The 18,544-nt window shown below is 44.6% G+C and overlaps 1 protein-coding gene across 2 annotated transcripts in view; it reads right to left on the reverse strand.

Annotated features, from left to right (window-relative positions):
* RYK (receptor like tyrosine kinase) overlaps positions 1 to 18,544 on the reverse strand; it is a 55,050-nt gene that overhangs the window by 2,175 nt on the left and 34,331 nt on the right. For both annotated transcript variants that reach the window (XM_064721427.1, XM_064721425.1), the window contains exons 10-13: positions 8,161 to 8,230; positions 6,631 to 6,763; positions 5,779 to 5,888; positions 3,057 to 3,216 (exon numbers count right to left, since the gene is read on the reverse strand). In XM_064721427.1, coding sequence (XP_064577497.1) covers positions 3,057 to 3,216; positions 5,779 to 5,888; positions 6,631 to 6,763; positions 8,161 to 8,230 — 473 coding nt within the window. The remainder of the gene's footprint in view (positions 1 to 3,056; positions 3,217 to 5,778; positions 5,889 to 6,630; positions 6,764 to 8,160; positions 8,231 to 18,544) is intronic.

Below are 18,544 nucleotides of genomic sequence, written 5' to 3' on the forward strand. Positions count from 1 at the left end.
GCCAGCTGGAAGGAGGATTGCTGTCCAAGACAATTATACACAGTAAGAAAGCTTTGCATAAATGCTCTGTATATAACCAAATTCAACATGTCTTGAACTGGGCTAATGAAAAATCAACAGCACTGATGACAAATTACCCAGAAAAGCTGTGGCTGCCCCATCCCTGCCCCGTGGTCAGGCTGCATGGAGCTTGGAGCAGCCTGGGATAGTGGAAGGTGTCCTTGCCCATGGAAGGGAGTAGGATCCAAATAGTCTTAAGGTTCCTCCCATCCCAAACCAACCTGTGATTCTACAAACTTAAAATCTTACTGCGCTAAGATAGCAGTGCTAAAAATTATGCATTTTTTAACATGAAATTACAGAACACCTACATCTAAATTAGTGAACATTAAATGATTGTTTCCTATATATTTGTTGTTTTACACTTTACTTCTTTAAAAATAAGTAAAGTGTAAAAAAAACAAATATATAGGAGATAATAATTTAATGATTATTTAGTTTTTTACACTTTACTTCTTCAAAATGCCTCGAAAATCCTCAAAAAAGGCTGCAAAATTCAAAGGATCAGAAATGAAATTATAATTTTTTTATTCCAAATCATCTGTATATTTGGAGAGTATGTTCAGGAATAGGACTCAGGAAAAAAAAAGAGATTTCATCTCAGTAAATCTGACAGCACAATCAGCATTCAACACATTCATCTGGCAACCCTTGCCAGAAGGAGCTTGAAGTGATGAAAAATCCATCTATGAATCCACATACAAGCAGAGTACAAGGAAAATGATTTATTATCTGGTATCCAGAGAGCCAGGAGACCAAACAGAGATGGGGCTGATACGGCACGCTCGTGACTCACTACTCAAGCTCCACATCATCATTCATTAAAAAGGGGCAGAATCATGCAAGGCTCACACAACTCTTGTTTTAATCAAGAGAAATCCCACTCACTGCCTTGACCCAAGCCTTAGGGAAGGGATATTTTCAGGTGGGAAGGGCAGAGCACAGATGTGCTCAAACAGCCACCAAAGGAAATAAAGCCCCTTTTTAGCTGCAGTGGAGAAGAGTGCTGAGGGATAAGGGGTGATCATGAAGATGAAATAGAGAGTGATTCAAGCAAAACCACTCTGGGAATACAGCTGTTCTAATTCCATAGGTAGCTGCACAGAAATGGCATGAAGAGATGCAGAGTTTCATGTGCCACAGCAGGAAAAACAGGGAATTAAGATTCAGCAGGAATGGTGGTTTGTTTTCCTACACTCTGGCTGACTGATAGAGCTGTTGGCAGGGGAGCAACACTTTATTGGGAAAGTTTCAAGCCAGCAAACACATTTGAAAGAAAGTCATCCAAAAAGCAAGCCTGGAACACATCCCCTGGCATCTCTGCAGACACAGACACTGTTTGTACCAGACTTCATCACCCATTCCCTGTTACATGCAATGGATCACTGCGTTTGTTCCTACCAAACCCACAAAAACATCTGACATCAGCTTTTTGTGAAAGGAGTCCAGGTAGATGCAAAGCTGATATTCAGGGCACATGGTGTTTTCTACACCCAGAAAAACTGTTCACGTTTGAACTCTACAAAACTCAGATGGTGTGTGCAGTTAGAATTGGGTGTTAAAAGGTGGGTGGCATTTATCCCTAAGCAATGAAAAAAGTACTTCTGGTTAAAATGGACTGGAAGAAATGCTGAATTGCACTGGAGTTTTCAAAAATGGTTACAATAATGAGATTTACTCATCCTAATAAAATTCCACATCTCACTGCTGCTGTTACATAAGCTTTGATTTCCCAGTTCTCACAAACAGTAATTGCTTTCATGTCCCAGATTTTTTTAAAAAATGTAAAAATAAAAAAACCTCACCATTTGATTGAGTTCATTTAGCTCTCTACAAACATGCTTTTACAGGCAACTTCCATTTCCTCTTCTGCCTTTAGGTTGGATCTAACACCAACTCCCATGTGTTTTCCAATGAATACACATGTGCAGCACAACTGGCACCTTCCCTTCCTTCCTTCTTTTCCTTGTTTACATGGCTCCAGCACTAGTACAGAGACCATGGAGGGAAAAAAAACAACCAGAACTTCTCTAAAGTTTCCCAAACTAGCACCAGACCTCTATCCTGGATGGGATGCATCATAGGGAACAGTCTGAGGTCACTGCAATTCTGCTTTTACCTCTGAAAGATCACCTCAGCTGGGAGAGGCTCCTGGCCACTGAAATGAAGGAATTCTCTGGAAGAGGTGGGATTTGGGGAACTGTGGGCCACAGAGTCAAACACCAGCTCGTTATCAGGGATGTCTGGGAACAGCTAGTGTGGATTTATCAAGGAAAGCTGTGCCTGAGCAGATTTGTGCTGACCAGACAGAGCACACGGTGAGGAATGGCTAAGGAATGGGTGCCCACCTTGACTTCCAGAGGGTGCTGGGGCACAGAACAGGATCCCCAGGGAATGGGCACAGGCCTAGGGCTTTCAGAGCTCCAGCAGCATTTGGGATTGCTGGGGTGTCTGTGCAGGGCCAGGAGCTGGACTGGATATCCCTGTGGGTCTCTTCCAACTTGAGATCCTTTATGAAAAGCAGTCCCAGCGCAGCTCCCTGAATTTGAGTGTGTTTCTTGCTTGCACTTCCAAAGGAACAGGGAGCAAGGGGCACCTCAGCTGTGCACAGGGTGCTCAGAGCAGCTGTGGCTGCCTCATTCCTGGAAGAGTTCCAGGCCAGGTTGGACAGGTTTTAGAGCAACCTGGGACAGTGGAAGGTGTCCCTGTTCATGGCGGGGGTGGAATTAAATGGGCTTTAAAGGTCCCTTTCAATCCCAACAATTCTGGGATTCTCCATTCTGGGATTCTCCCTGGAATTGTTCCAAGGCCAGGCTGGACAGGTCTTGGAGCAACCTGGGACAGTGGAAGGTGTCCCTGTCCATGGCAGGGGTTGGAATTAAGTGGGTTTTAAAGGTCCCTTTCAATTCCAACCATTCTGGGATTCTGTGATTCTCCAGCAACTGAAAAAAGAGCAAAATGTCATCAAAACACATTTCCAGGAAAAAAAGCCTCACCACATCACTGGCACTGGAGAATTCATTGTTGACCAGGCTCTCCAGGGCCATCCAGCGCACGGGCCTGTTCTCGTTGTCCCCCAGGCAGTGGTAGTCCATGGGGAACAGGTCCCGCGACAGCGCGTTGTCCGTGATCTTCACCTGCAGGGCATCATCGATGCTGGGCACAGAGAACAGCACGTCAGGGCTGTGATTTCGGGATTTACCTCAGATACCCCTGGTTCCTCCCCTGCTGATCCCTCCCAGGTGTGTCAGTCACCTCTCCTTTCCCACCCTGACCCCTGCCGAGCACTATCTGTTAACCCTGGCATTCCAGAAGGGCATCGAGTGATTGGGCAGATTCAAAGGATGCTCCCTACCCCTGTGGGGGCATTGGGCCATCCAAGTGTCCTTTGTCCCTTAAGACCTCCTCTCCTGTACCTGGTTGGTGGCTCCTTACCCTTTCCCTCCCCCTCTCCCTGGGGTTCAAAGGAACAGCAACCACAGGGTTTGGGGAGTTCTGTTGGAGCTGTTGCTGCATTCAGAGGCCTGTGGGCCAGAATAAAGCTCTGGATTGAAACCCTCTAGCAAAACCCAACTCCTTTCCTTCACCATCACCTTAAATCTTCTCCATCAGAGGGAAACCTGACCTCCTGCATGCCTGGACTTGCCTCCATGTGCCCAGCTGCAGCATCCAGCTGGCCAAAGGTGTCTGTGGGGTGAAACACCACACATCCAGCTGGCCAAAGATGTCTCTGGGGTGAAAACACCACAGTGCCCCTATTTGGTTCTGCAGCAAGGGCCAGACAAGCTCAAGCACATCCCTTCTGACTATATTGGTAATATTCCAATAGGTCAGCAACCCCACAGCTCTGCCCAGCCCCAAGGGCCACACTCAGCACTCACTGGGGACTGCTAAACCCCAGCTCGAGCACTGCCACTCTCCTGCATCAAGACACACTTACTCTGTGATTAGCAAACATTATCACAGCACCAGTTTATTCTGTGCCAACTGATAAGCACTAGAAAAATCAGCAGGCTTGATTAAATAAAACCAAACACTTACAAGTGCAAGAAAATACTGTTAAAGCAAACAAGTAACTGCCTCAAGTTACTCCTGCTCTTTTGGAGATTCCCTATCAGAGCAATTAAACACTTTGTAGCTCTAGTACCTCCGTGGCAATAATGAGGCAAAGATCTAAGCAAAGCAAGAGCCAGGAATACATTTAACCAACCAGTACCCTTTGTGGTCCAAAAGCATGTCTCCAATCAAGCCATCTGCTGAAAAGTCTTTATTCCCTCCACAACAGATATTGATGCTTGTCAGAAATAGGGTACAAAGGGAAACTTATTTTAATCAAGAAAAGATGACTCAAAATAGCAGAGAGAATTTGCCCCCTCTGGGGTGTGATTCAAACTCTTTGAACTTAAAACTGTGTGCAATGAAGTTCAGTGTTCTCATAAACAGCTGACTTCAGAATATGGCAAAGATGTTGGCTTCAACACTGTATGACAAATTTACAGAAAGAACATTGGGGTGGGGGTATTGTAACAAACTGGTTTTTGTTGTCTTCTCATCTTGGCAATTATTTATTTTCATGAGAAAAATGAAATATAAATGGTCTATCTGTGTGTTTCTCTCTTTACTATCCCAAATACCTTTTTTTTTTCCCTATGCACTTTCAGGCCAGTTCATTATCCTCAAAATTTACACAACAGGAAATTTCCTATCTAGTCATTTTTAAGAGTTCAGAGAAATTCCTAGAAGACCTGTTTGAAAGCAAATGTAGTGCAAAGGGCAATTCCCCAGCAATTAGACAGCCCTGACTTGTGTAACCCTCATGTCCACTGTAATTGGACCTGGCTGTGCCATGGGCACATGAGACCACAAGCATTTCCTCCCTTAAACCTGCCAAGATCACTGGAATCTTGGCTCCCTTCCCAAAATTAGGAGATGGGTCTGATGCACTTCCCAGCCTTTCACCACCCAGAGCAAACCTGGGGAACAAAGAGGGGCTGGTGGAACAACGTCCTTCAGGCGACCTTGGCTACTGGCACCTCTTTATCTTTCCAAACATGAAGCTCCAAAGGATGTCCCTGATGTTTGTGATTGCCTGATGTTTGTGATCTCTGTCTCCTGTGGTCCCACTTCCTCCTCAGTGTGCCCAGCAGTGAGGAACAGCAATAGGAATTAGGAACAGGATCTGTCATCACACTGAGCACCCTTACAGGGCACAAGAGCAGAGATGGTGGTGACTAAGTGATGAGGTTCCTAGAAGGCCACCAAACATCTCTACTTCTACATTTTGGAGTGTATTCCAGCCTGAAGATAGTCTCAAACCCCTCTTTGGCATTCCTGCCATTCCAGAGAACACTTGTATCTATCCATCATTTGGCAACTAAGAAATCTACCAATAAACAAAGTCTTTAACTCAGTTTTTAAGGAGAAAAAATGAAGAAAACCAGCCTAAAACAAAAATCTATCCATTGACAAATTGTCAAAGATATTCCAGGCTTTTATTAAAGCTGAAGGGAAGCTTTATCTCTTTTCAAGCCTTTGAAAAAGTGATAGTCAAACCCAGCTGAAGCATTTACAGAGAGGATATTCTGCATCCTTTAGAACCACAACTCCTGGTTCCCTTTGCTTTGGGGAAAAACAACTTCTTTCACTACACCAGTGACCTTGCATTTTGAAGGGGAGCTCAGGCTGAGCACAGGGAGCTGCAGAGGGGACAGTACTTACACACAGTTCCTTGCAGCCAGGTCTTTGTGGATGACCTCCCTCCTGGCCAGGTAGCTCATCCCACAGGCAATCTGGATGGCCATGTGTACCAGATCCTGCTGGGAAATCGCCTGCAAGAGCCCAGAGCAGCAGCCATCAGCCCCTCCAGCCCAGCTCCTGCATTATTGGGTTTGCTGTGTCCCAGTGCCCCCTCCCCTTCCAGTCCCCACAGACACAACCACCTATGGGCACTCATGATGGTGCCTTACTCGAAATTTTAACTTCTTTTCTTGACATGTCAAGGGAAAATACTTCCATCTTGCAAGTGCCTCACTCTTTGTACCTACTTTTCCTTTGACTGGAAGTGGACATAGGTAAAAATGGTCCATTTTACCCCTTCCCACACCTTTTTCACTTTGTTTCTCTGGAAACCAGCTAATTCCAGGCAGCAGCACAGTCAAAATCCTTGTTGCTCTCCAAAACCAGTATCAAAGGCTTCAGCTCCTTTTGCAACTTCACAGTCCCATCATAATTAAAATCTTGCATGTATTTATAGCTTGGGATACCAAAAGCAGTATTAGTAAATCTGCAATTTCTCCATACACCACTTCCCTTAATTTAATCCACAATTTTCTCTATTTGTTGCTATAATTTTAGGATGCATTGATTGAGCTCCTACCCTATTGAGAGAGCTTCCTGCCCTCTGAACACCCAGGATAAACTTTTCCTGGTGGGAAACGAGGCAAACACTTGCTGGGGAGCCACCTCTGCAGCTCTCCTGGATCACACTGAACAGGAGAGTGCCACAACCATTCCTCTGGTGGCACAAATTCAGGGCAAATGGAGGTTTAATGGGCACAAAGTCCCACATACCTGAGGATTGTTGGCCTCCACCAATTTGCACTGTCTCAGGAAGAGTTTAAGGTTCCCCCAGTTCATGTAGGGCAGCAGCACCATTGGTTTCTCTCCCTCCTCTATACAGACATGAGTGATAGGCAGCAGATTCCTGGAAAACAGAGAAATTCCTAATGTTATCAAACTGAAATTTTATTAAAATAATTTTGATTCCTAAACATAGCAATAAAATTAATTCAACATGAAAGAAAAGCATTTAATCTTGTATTAGGAATTGCAGAGCACAATGTGTCCAATTAACTGAAGCCCTAGACAGTACTTATAATAAATGAAATATTTGACTACTTTCCCATTATGAAGAACCCTCCAAATGTTTTCACTTGGTCCGAGAGGGCTGACACAAATTGTTGTGAATACAGGTGAAGACACAGAAGTGCTATATCCCTATACTGGGAGGTGCAGCATTCTAAATCTATTACAGATATAAAATACATACTTCCACTACAGCAGTTAAACAAAAAAAAGTCAGAACATCATGTTTGATCCACTGCAAAGTGACAGAACAGAAAATTTTAGCTGTGAATCAGCCATTTTAAAGGCCTTTCCATGCCTATCCTGGCTCAGGTAATCCCCATGCTGCAGTGTCTCTGCACAACTTCCTTAGAAGAAATATAACACATAATATATGTACACATGCAAATTCATAGAAACTCAAACCAAACTGGACACAGTTTCATTTTCCATTAATCACTTTTTAAAACACCTGTATTTTTCCATTGAATGCCACTAGTAAAAGTCACCAACAACTAACCACTTTTTTTAATTTTGAATTTTCTTACTCTTTCCTGAAAATTTCTCACAGACAGGTGTCAGCTCTGGAGACCCATGAAGGTCCCAGCTTTATAGGCAGTGTAGGGAAAAAAAGCTTTTTGAACTTTTTTAGAAAGCTTGACTTATAAAAGGGAGGACAACAGCTCATTTGGAATGATGAGAGCAGGGCAAGTTCATTTTGTTTTTATTTTAGGTATGTTTCACCAAAAACCTGCTACTCCTGTACTTTAGGCAAGGCCTTAATATTATATAAGGCTGGGATCATCCAGCCTGGAGAAGGATCCAGGGAGAGCTCAGAGCCCTTTTCAGTGCCTAAAGGGGCTCCAGGAGAGCTGGAGAGGGACTGAGGATGAGGGATGGAGGGACAGCACAAGGGGGAATGGCTTCCTGCTGCCAGATAGGGATGGATGGGATGTTGGAAGAAATTCCTCCCTGTGAGGATGATGAGGCCCTGGCACAGGGTGCCCAGAGAAGCTGTGGCTGCCCCTGCATCCCTGGAAGTGTCCAAGGCCAGGTTGGACAGGGCTTGGAGCAACCTGGGATAGTGGAAGGTGTCCCTGCCCATGGATGAGCTTTAAGGTCCCTTCCCACCCAAACCACCCTGGCATTCCATGATTCTAAAGAAATGCTGCTGAATTCCCAGCAAACAGCTCCCTCTCCACAGGGAGCTTTACCCAGGTGCTCCCACCTCACAGTGACATGGATTTGTCACCCTACCTGTGGTGAAGCCCTCTGAGTTTACAGCTTTCTGTCAGCATCATTGTCACCTGCACCTCCGAGGCTTGATCTGCGGGAAAAAGCAACCACAGATAAACCTTGGAAACAAATCAACACATTAAAATTCAGTCCAGATCTGCAAGTCACTTAAGGTCACTTGAGCACGAACAGAACTTGTTTGCCTCCTTTCTTAAAATGGCACTTAGAAAAAGCACTTAGAGAAAGAAAAGTTCAAGGCCAAGTTCTGAGGCTCATTTCTGCTTTAAGGAGTGGGGTCAAGCCCAGAAAGGAAACCAAGCACATTCCAGGGGCTGACAGGCTCTGGTTCTGCACTTCCTGACAGCTCCTGGGCAGGCACAAGGCAGCAGCACTGGGCAGTGGGGTCTCATCCTGCACAGGAATGGTGCCCATGGAAGAAATGGGATGTGCCAAATGTTCCCAAGCACAAATGTGCTCCAAGGGATGCTTTGCTGCTGAGTTACCACTCCAGGTACAGTTGTGTTTACTGCCACATGGCTGGAGGCTGTTTATGTCTACATTCACTTATTTCCTTGCTCTCTTGCTTGACACACTTGACTCTTGGTAACCTTAGAACTGTTTGCTGTTCTCTCCCCCACCTTTTCAAATGAATAAATAAATAAAACCATTGCTGTCAGCTAAAATTCAGGCACCTGTGATAAATCCAATAACCCAAGGCAGAAGCACAGGTGGTGCCTGGAACCCCTTTCCCCACCACTCTTTGTGTATTTGGGGTATTTTTCCCCCCTTGGTGGCAAGAACCTCCAGGGAAACATAAGGAGACATCAACAGGAGCTCTCCCAATCCCCCCACCCCTCACACCTGGGAGCATTTTTGGTGTTTCCCTCATGCTGGGACTAGTTCTGGCAGGGAGCTGGCACAGGAGAGCCCAGCACAGCCCAAGGAGCTCTCCTTGTGCACCAGGGGGAATTTACATGTCCTGGATGAGTCAAGCCAAGGTTTTACTGCCCTGGGAGGAAGAATAGGCAAGAAATCCTCTGCTCTTTTCCCTCCTCCAAGGTCTGATCCTGCTCCCTGTACAGCCCTGACACCCTTTCCTAACTGAGCCTGAGCCCTGCAAAAGAAAATGTGACTCTGGCTGAGTGAGGAGTGATGGAAGCATTCTGCAGAAGTTCAGGAGTGCCAGTAAAATAATGACAATTGTGGTATATTATGGGATGCATCACCCAGTGCTTTTGGGCCCATCACTACAGGGACTTTGAGAGGCTGGAGTGTGTCCAGAGAAGGGAATGGAGATGGGGAAGGGAATGGAGCACCAGGAGGGGCTGAGGGAGCTGGAAAGGGGCTCAGCCTGGAGCAAAGGAGGCTCAGGGGGGACCTTGTGGCTCTGCACAGCTCCTGACAGGAGGGGACAGCTGGGGGTGGTCGGGCTCTGCTCCCAGGGAACAGGGACAGGGTGAGAGGAAACAGCTTTGAGTTGCACCAGGGAGGTTTAAACTGGATATTGGGGAATATTTACTGACAGAAAGGATGTCAGACATTGGAACAGGCTGCCTGGGGCACTGGCTGAGGATTTAAGTCTGGAGGGGTTTAATCTGTGTGGATGTGGCACTTGAGGACATGGGTCAGTGGTGGCCTTGGCAGTGCAGGGGGAATGGTAGGACTCAATGGTCTTGGAAGGTTTTTCCAACACAAACAAATCTGTGATTCCCTTCTATTGGATAACAACTCTGTATGTGGGGATGTTACAAACAGGTTTTTGCAGTGCTGGAGACACTGAAGCCATGGCCAGCTGAAGTCTCTGGTCTGCACTACAAGAGAAGCCCTATGGGCTGGACACTTGATGGATTCAATTATGTACAAGACAGATGCAAAAGGCTTGGAAAGAGGAAAGAAAAACTAAGATCCTACATTAAAACAAAATTACACAGCCCTGAATGACTGAATCAGGCAGTTCTAAGAGCCAGCATTAAAAATGGAGGTGGAAAAGCAGATTCTGAGAAGTCAGAGGAGCAGGTTACCTGTACAGAGCTTCAGCAGTAATTACAGGGCCCAAAGACCTCAACCTCTTCACCCAGCACATGAGGAAGGCAGGAAAGAGATTCCTGGGTGTGAATTTAAGCTGATTAACTCCTCACACACTCTCTGGCCCTGTGCTTGCTGAACTGGTTTGATTTTAATTATAAGAGCCACCAAGCAATAATTTGAAGCTTTAAATCAGAGATAGTTTAAGAGTGGATTTCAGATCTACAGAACAAGTCAGGCTGGTTTGGACAATGCACCCATTCATCTCCTCATGGTGACTCTTCTGCCAAAGCCTTTCCCTTTCCAGCACTCAGGGAAGTTTCCAGCAGGTCAGTGTTGTTTTCTCTCCAGGTTATAGTGGCTGGGCACCCAAAAGGATGATTGACTCCCAGGCAAGTGTATACGGAAACTGAAATCTTATCTTGTGAAACAGTCCCACCATCCATATTGTGTTTGCTTATCAATATTATTTCCTTGTTTTCTGCATAGAAAAAAACTTACCCAACACCAACAAATTCAACAGACTCAGAACAAACAATAGTGTTCAAGGCTAATTCTCCCCTAGCTGAGACCAGTGCCAATTTAGAACCACCACACAATTTGATTATTGTGGGTTTGTACTAGATATAATTCAAAACACAATATTAATCACCACTTCTTGGAGTGATTCTTGTCAAAAGGGGGAAAAGAACACCAAAATACTGCTACTGCAACAGTCCCCACTGCAATCAGGCTTCCTTTTAAGGCATTTTCATCAGTTACAAAGGAAAAAGTTCAGTTAAACAAACTCTGTCACAGTTAGTAGACTATGACCACTTTTGAGCAACCAACACACACATCTTCACACACCAGGATGAAGGGGATTTTGGCAATATTACATTTTTTGTTGTGGGGGCTTGGTGAATCTGAGCATCCTTTACTAAAAACCCTTAAAACCAATCCAGCAAACCCACAATTTCTAGTTTTGATAAGAGAAACAGAGCCCCAGAGCCAAGCCAGTGGCAGCTGTGCCACAGCAATCCCAGCTTGCTGAGACCTTTTTCCAAGGACATAGTGAGATGAACCCTACAGATTCCATCTTCCTGCCCGGGCCATTGTATAACCCCAAATTCCCCAAACTGTGTCAATCCCTGAGTGGTGTAAGCACACACACTTTGTTTTCTTCTCAGAGCTGTTTTTGCTTTTGATGTAAGCACACACACTTTGTTTTCTTCTCAGAGCTGTTTGTGCAGCCACTCAGACAGAAAAGGGGAAGGATCCTGTCACACCCATGGGATGTAAAAATAAAAAGCCCATGGGTTTTTGTGGCTCCTTTTGTCTGCCCCAAATCCATGAAGGTGTCAGACACAAGCACAGCCACACACACAGCTACAGAGGGGAGAGGCGGAAAAGCCTCCCACAGAGCCAGAAACCTCTGAAATTACAACAGCTACTTGGAGACACAACTGAGAAGGTCACAGTCTCCTCTTTATTAAATCTGGGCACCAGGAACAGCCTTGAATTCAAGTTGAGTGCTCCAGGGCAAGGGTTCATTGCAAAACTTCCTTAAAGCCCTGAAAAAAGCTGAACTGAGATATTACCATTATTTGTGATTAAGAACATGTCAGTGCTCAGCCACAAATGGAGCTGCAGTTGGATACTCATGAGGAGCAGCCAGATTTCCACCAGGTGATCATGCACCAACAGCTGAGAAATCAAAGAGCAGCAACTTCAGGTGAGTTCAGAGGAAGATTTAACACCCAGAAATATTCCAGATACTCAGGATCAAAAAGGTTCAACTTACAGAAGGTGCTTAAAACCAAGACTGAGATAGATGTAAATGCATTCCAGAGAGGAAGATGCTCTCCAAGCCCTGGTTTTACCCAAAAGCCTGGCTGTGAAAGCCTGCCCTGAGGCCCAGGGCAAGAACAAGGCAGGATTCCAAGCTCTGATGGAGCTGCAGGTTTATCTCCTGATATCACAGGATTTGTGTGCAGCCAGGCACAATGGGGCTCTTGGCACTGCTGGTTTTACATCCCTCTGTGCTGGGATGTGCTGGGGCCCTGCCTGGTTCATGGGGAGGAAAAACACCTATTCCATTTTTACCAACTTCTTAAAATCCAGCTGCAAAAATTCATTTTAAAATCTTTGTTCGTTATCATTCATCAGTCACATGAATCATCAGGTGAAAAGATCTTGGGGAAGTTCTGTGATGACACTAAATTGAAGGGAATTGCCTGCTCTGAGAGCAGGCACTCATCAGCTGCAGGGCACCAGGCTCTGCTCCACCAGGAAAAGTCACTCCACACCCCAGAGGACGTAGCAGAGATGAAAACCAGTAATTACCTGGATATTGCAGTGGGGAACTGATTAGCTGGATGCTTTCATGAGTCACTTTGGAAGTCAGACCTTCCAAAGCCTCAAAATTGCAAAGCACAGCTTAAGTAGGATCACAGAATCCTTTAGGTTGGAAAAGCCCTCCTAGATCAAGTCCACTCATTCCTAACCCATGTCCCCAAGTGCCACATCCACACCTCTGTTAAATCCCTTCAGGAATGGGGACTCCACCACTGCCCTGGGCAGCTGTGGCAGGGATGGACAGCCCTTTCTGGGAATAAATTTTCCCTAATATCCAACCTAAACTTCTCATGGAGCAACTTGAGGCAATTTCTTCTTGTCCTGTCCCTTGTTCCCTGGGAGAACAGGGTGACACCCACCTCACAACCCCCTCTCAGGCAGCACTAGAATTTACAAGACTTCTGACTGTAGAATGGTCACTGAAATCGACTTCCTCAGAAGACAAAGCAGAACCTGAAAACCCATGTAACCACAGGTTTCAAAACTGAACTGAGTCCCATTTGAACTCTCTCACAGCCTGCTACAGGCACTAATAGCAGATTCCTTCAAGAATCCTATCAGAAGTAGCTCTGCAAATGCTACAGCCAGGAGCTCCAAGGCTTCTGGTGAAGGTTTCCAACTGCAATATTTAAGATGTTTTACCTGCAGTTTTCTCATCTCTGGACCATTTGTAATGGCTTGTTCCCCTGTTAATAACTTCCTCCTATTTCATACTGCAAGGTAATACTCCCCCACATCACAACACTGAGCCCATTTTCTACACCCCTGCCTGTTTTCACAAGCTTCTATTACCCTTATTACTTTTCAGCCTTGTGGGCTTTGCCAAATATCCCATGACAAAGTGCACAAGCTCCAGTTATTGAAGGGTGACAGCCACACAGGCAGGCACAGTGGTCACAGGAATTTAGAGTGCAGGACTAGAGCAGCTCCAGGTGATAAATGCCCCCAGTATCCACACATCCTTGTTAATTACTGCTGCTTCTGCATGGCAATTAATTAGGTAAAACTGCTCCCAAGGCAGAATTCCACCCCAGTTCAAAGAGAATGCATGCCTGAGTATTGCTTTAACCCCTCCACACAAGTCTTGGAAGTAATTCAATGCCTGTGCTCACATCTGTTGCACAGGACATTTTTAATGCTCCTATCAGGTAACCTTCACAACTTTCTTTCACCAGAAGGAAATGCAAGAAGTCATGATCCAACCTGCCTTATCTCAGGCAGAAAGGAAAGTAGATATAAAAAATATTTCAGCTTTCAAATTTCAAGGCCCCAGGAGTGAGCCAGAGCCAAGTGGAGCATCTGATGCTTCCTCCTGCACACTGTGCTCCTGTTTGCAGCTTGGAGCTGCAGGAGGTGTTCAGGACATCACTCTCACAAATTCAACATCTCCCAGCTTTCCAAGGCAGTCCTGCATCCCACAGAACTCCAGTCTCCTGTAAAGGTAAAACATGCACTCCAAACCACAGCAGGAAAAGGTTACAGCACAGGACACTGCACTTAGTCCTGATAAAAATTCCACAGAGCAGGATTTCTCTTCCAATCCTGCTATCCAGGCATCAAGTATCAACCACAAGAGTTTATTTTGCAAAGCAAAGCAGCTCACACTGACAAATCCAAGCCTAATTTTAATAAATCTTTGGATTGAGTCAACATGACACTGCTAAAATAGGGAACGCTATTCTGGTTTTCCTACATTACAAATGCACATGCAGTTTTAAACCACAGAAAAGGGCAGAGAAAAGCAGGATTTGGGGATAGTCTTAGTTCCCTGTGTAACAGTAACACCAGAATCCAGGGAGCAGCAGCAAAGAGGAGAAAGTAAAAGGCTCTTTGTTCAATAATCCATTTAAGTCAAAGTGAACCTGAAAGTGTTAGGTAAGTTTAAAGTGAAAGTGGGAAAAAGAGACATGATTGATGTCCTGGTCCAAAGGTCAAGGGGCAGCACATAATAAAACTGATGTACAAGTAGAGATTTTAACTGTACGTAAATTAAATTGCCCTGCAGGTGAGTATCTTTTAGCATATGGAATAACAAATCTTTAAATTATATAGTACAATACTTTGGAAATCATCCCCTCAGTATTTTCTGAAGCATACTGTACTGCTTCTAAACCTACTACTAGGATTAAATGACAAATCAAGTGCATTTTTAGGCTGATATTCAGAAATTTGCTACTTATCCCAAATTCTTTAAATTCAAATATCTTCCTTTATAAAGACACTCAAGAATTTAGCTCAGATGAGCAGTAACTCTTGATTTATTTTTCTGGCATAAACTATACTCTTCAGAAACAAGATCCTGCACTCTGATTTTGGAAGATTAAATACTTCAGAACAATTAATTCAAATGCTGTGTGTTTAAGGTACAAATTTAAACTTAGAACTACTTTCACAAGGCTGTGCTTCTTAAGAATGAACTGCCCAGAAGAGCAAATTCCATCAACTGAAACACAACCCCATGAGAACAACTGTGGATGATGCCCCAAGATCTGGCACCTGTTGAGTGTGAACAAGAAACCTTCACCTTGGTTAACACAGAGCTGCTTGTCCTCACCTAAATCCCCTAAATTGCTTTCTCCTGCTTGGCACAGCCTGAATTCTCAGGATTTCCATCCCTACACTTCCCAACTGCATGAAATCCTAAAGAGTCACCAATGTTGCAACCATGGAATGGTTTGGGTTGGAAGGGACCTTAAAGCTCATCCAGCTCCACCTCCTGCCATGGGCAGGGACACCTTCCACTAGGTCACAATGCTCCAAGCCCTGTCCAACCTGGCCTGAGCACTCCCAGGAATGGGACATCTCCTCTTCACTAGCAATAAATTAAAACACTCTAAACAGTAAAATGTCAGAGATAGCCAAGAATGCCGAAAGTCTTTTAGTGACCTAAGATGACAGAACTCAAAAGGTTTGTTAAAAGTTGGTAGAACAATAAAGTTTAAAGAGCTGACCTTTGTCAACACTTTGTTTCCAGTGCTTTCCATGGATGGTCTGTTTCCAAACACTCCTTCCTTGTACATCAGAAAAATGTTAAGTGGTTAGAACACGAAAATGGGAGCAGCTGGGTTATCTTGAACAGCACACTGTGTTGTTTTTACCAAAAGTGTACCTTGGCCAGAACATCCTAAATGAGTCAGGGCTCTGCACAGCTCACCCTCACTTCATATGTTCCTGGAATAACACAATTCCATTTGTTTTGCTAAGAATTTTCTCCTTCACAGGAAAAGCACCATTAAACAATGTGTTCTTTAAATCAAAGGTGAAACTTGTGTGTTTTCTTCCTCCTCTGACATCAGATGATTTAAAAGATTCCCCACAAAGGCTGGAGGGATCTGTTAAACCCTGGCAAGAGATGTAATGCCAGCTTGGAGGAAGATGCCATCAGAGACACTTTCCAAAACTGAGAGGGATTGGAAACCTTTGATTGGAAAGTGAACCCAATTTTTCTGTAAAACAAAAAAACACAACGAAGAAAGCAAATGCCAGCTAAGCCTCTCATCTTTCTAACAAAGAACTCATTCAGGTTGTGTTGATCCAAAGATTCCAAAATCCCAAATATTCTAGATAACATATCCAGTGTTCTTGCTGGCAATGCCACACAGCCTCAATCTTCATCAGTGTCTGTTTGAAGACAGAACGAAGGTGAATTTTCCTCTGAAATGTTTAAGTGTGAAAGTAACTATGAGCACCTTGCCTAGCAAATGAACACAGTGGAAGTGTGAAGTGCAAAGACAACACAACAGCTGTATGGCCAACACGAAGGATGTAGGACAATCTGAGCAAGTCACACTTTTCCCCCAGAGCTTAGGATCTTTGCAGTCTGAAGTTATCAGAGCTTCCAGAAAGCCAAGAGAGATCCATTTTCCTTTGAAGCTCTCCTTGGCACAAGGCACTGCACATATTGGAAGGCTCAGGCACCCAGACACAGATGATACAGCATTAAAAAAAACTTATAAACTCATCTATTTCATGAACCTGCATGTAGAAACTTTGTCACTGCCACGGGCATGTTACAACTTTCTCCCTAGAGTGAACTAAAGCTCCATAAAAGAAAAAACTCTTTTAAGGATCTGGAGTAAAACCCAGGGATGAATTCTCCTTCAGTCAGTCTTTATAAGAGATGTGGTGTTGAGACTTCAAGAGAAGCATCTCCAACTTTTACACCCCATCAATTTAAGAGCTACAGAACAAGAATCACTGAATTACTTCAAAAGTACTTCAATAACTTCATGAAGTGTTCAAATCAAAGACCCCAAATTCTGTGGCAGATGAGAAAGCAGTCAGATAATGCTGAACAAGCACACTCCAACCTATTCATCCCCTGCACTGATATTGCTTAATCAGGCTCAAACTTGCTCTTTGAAAGTCTGACCTAGTAGTTCTACCCCAGCTTGAGACAACAGGGAATACAGAATTATTCCAGGAAACTCAGGATGGGTTCTTCCACCTCTCAGGCAGGTCCAGGCTCTCTCATTTTCATGTATTCCTGACTCCTTTAAGAGCAGATCACCTCAGAAGGGGAACAAATACAAAGTTCAGAGAAATGAGGGATCCTGTTCTCACTTTTTTCACTCTCCTGGTTCATAGCAATGCTCTGCATCTCACTGGGGCTCTGGGAAACACCAGGGAAGGAAAGTGGGAAGTGCTGCTGCAGTTCCTGCAGTCAATCACCTGTGCTGTTGATCCTTTGGGGGCAACAATTAACCAAAGAATACAGGGAAGAGACAAACTGACACGGTTGCCATCACTCTCCCTCCAGAGCAGGAAATACCCACAGATAGAACTATTGCCTGATGAGCACAACAGCCACAACATTCACCTTCCCCAGCACAGGAAATGGGAAAACTGACAGCACATTCCCTCTGCCCACTGTGTTGGAAATAACCCCTCTTCAAAGGGTATGGATGCTGTAATACACTGACAGCTGAAGGAGGGACACATGAAAAGAGATCCATTGTCACAGGCACTTAGGGCATGATTTTTCTTCATGGATTTTCACTCAGAAACCACTCCTTGAGCAGCACAACCTTGACACCCACTTGAGTGGTACAGAGCTCTTCTAACAGCCAACAAACCCAAACTCTAGGCCCATCTGTAATACTTGTTGGGCTGAGGAGGTTCAGCCTGGAGAAGAAAATTTTCCAAGGACACTTTTCTGTGGCTTGTGGATTGTAAGAAATCCATGAAACAGAGTTTTGATCATGGCTTGCAGGGACAGGACAAAGGATGATGTTTTAAACAGGAAATGGGTAGATTTACATTTGATATAAGGAAGACAATTTTAAAAAAATAATCATTTATTCTTTCTTGTGAGGTCAGACACTGGCACAGGTTGCCCAGAGAAGCTATGGCTGCCTCATCCTTCCTTGAAAGTGTCCCAGGCCAGGTTGGATGAGGCTTGGAGCATTGTGATCTAGAGGAAGGTGTCCCTGCCCATGGCAGGGGTGGGAATGGATGAGCTTTAAGGTCCCTTCCAACCCAAATCATTCTGGGATTCTCTTGAAATTCCAGGTTTAAAACCATAACAATTCCCCTAATGTCAGAACAGTGTCTTCAGTTTCTCAAGCTCTGATCCTGGTGACAAAAAAAGAAGTGTTTTTTTGTCTCAAGGAGGTTATTCTTCCTCACAGTACCCACTCAAAGAACCTCAGTTCACATTTTCCAAAGACCTGGGATACTCCAGCCCCACTCCCCATTGTTTCCTGACATTTGGGGCCCCACTGGGCTTCATTTTATCACTTTCAGAATGCACCTCTGGGTTAAACAAGGCAGTTCTGGAGCAGCTCACACTTTTGGGAAGGGATAATTTAACTCCATAGACAAAGCCTTTATTCCTTGTCTATTTTCCATGACCCTCAGGCTTTATTGCCTTCAGCAAAGAGATACTTAAGTCAGTTTAATGGTTCTCATACCCATCAAGCTTTTATGGTCCTGCCCTGCTTCTGCTTGTGCCAGAACAGCAGTGTGTGTGTGGCCACAGAATGACTGAGATCAAGGAAAAACTCTGATTACAAGAGAATTTTTGCAGGTTTTTTGCTTCCAA

Source organism: Zonotrichia leucophrys, chromosome 9, assembly GCF_028769735.1.
Source record: "Zonotrichia leucophrys gambelii isolate GWCS_2022_RI chromosome 9, RI_Zleu_2.0, whole genome shotgun sequence".
In the NCBI taxonomy this organism is placed as follows: domain Eukaryota; kingdom Metazoa; phylum Chordata; class Aves; order Passeriformes; family Passerellidae; genus Zonotrichia; species Zonotrichia leucophrys.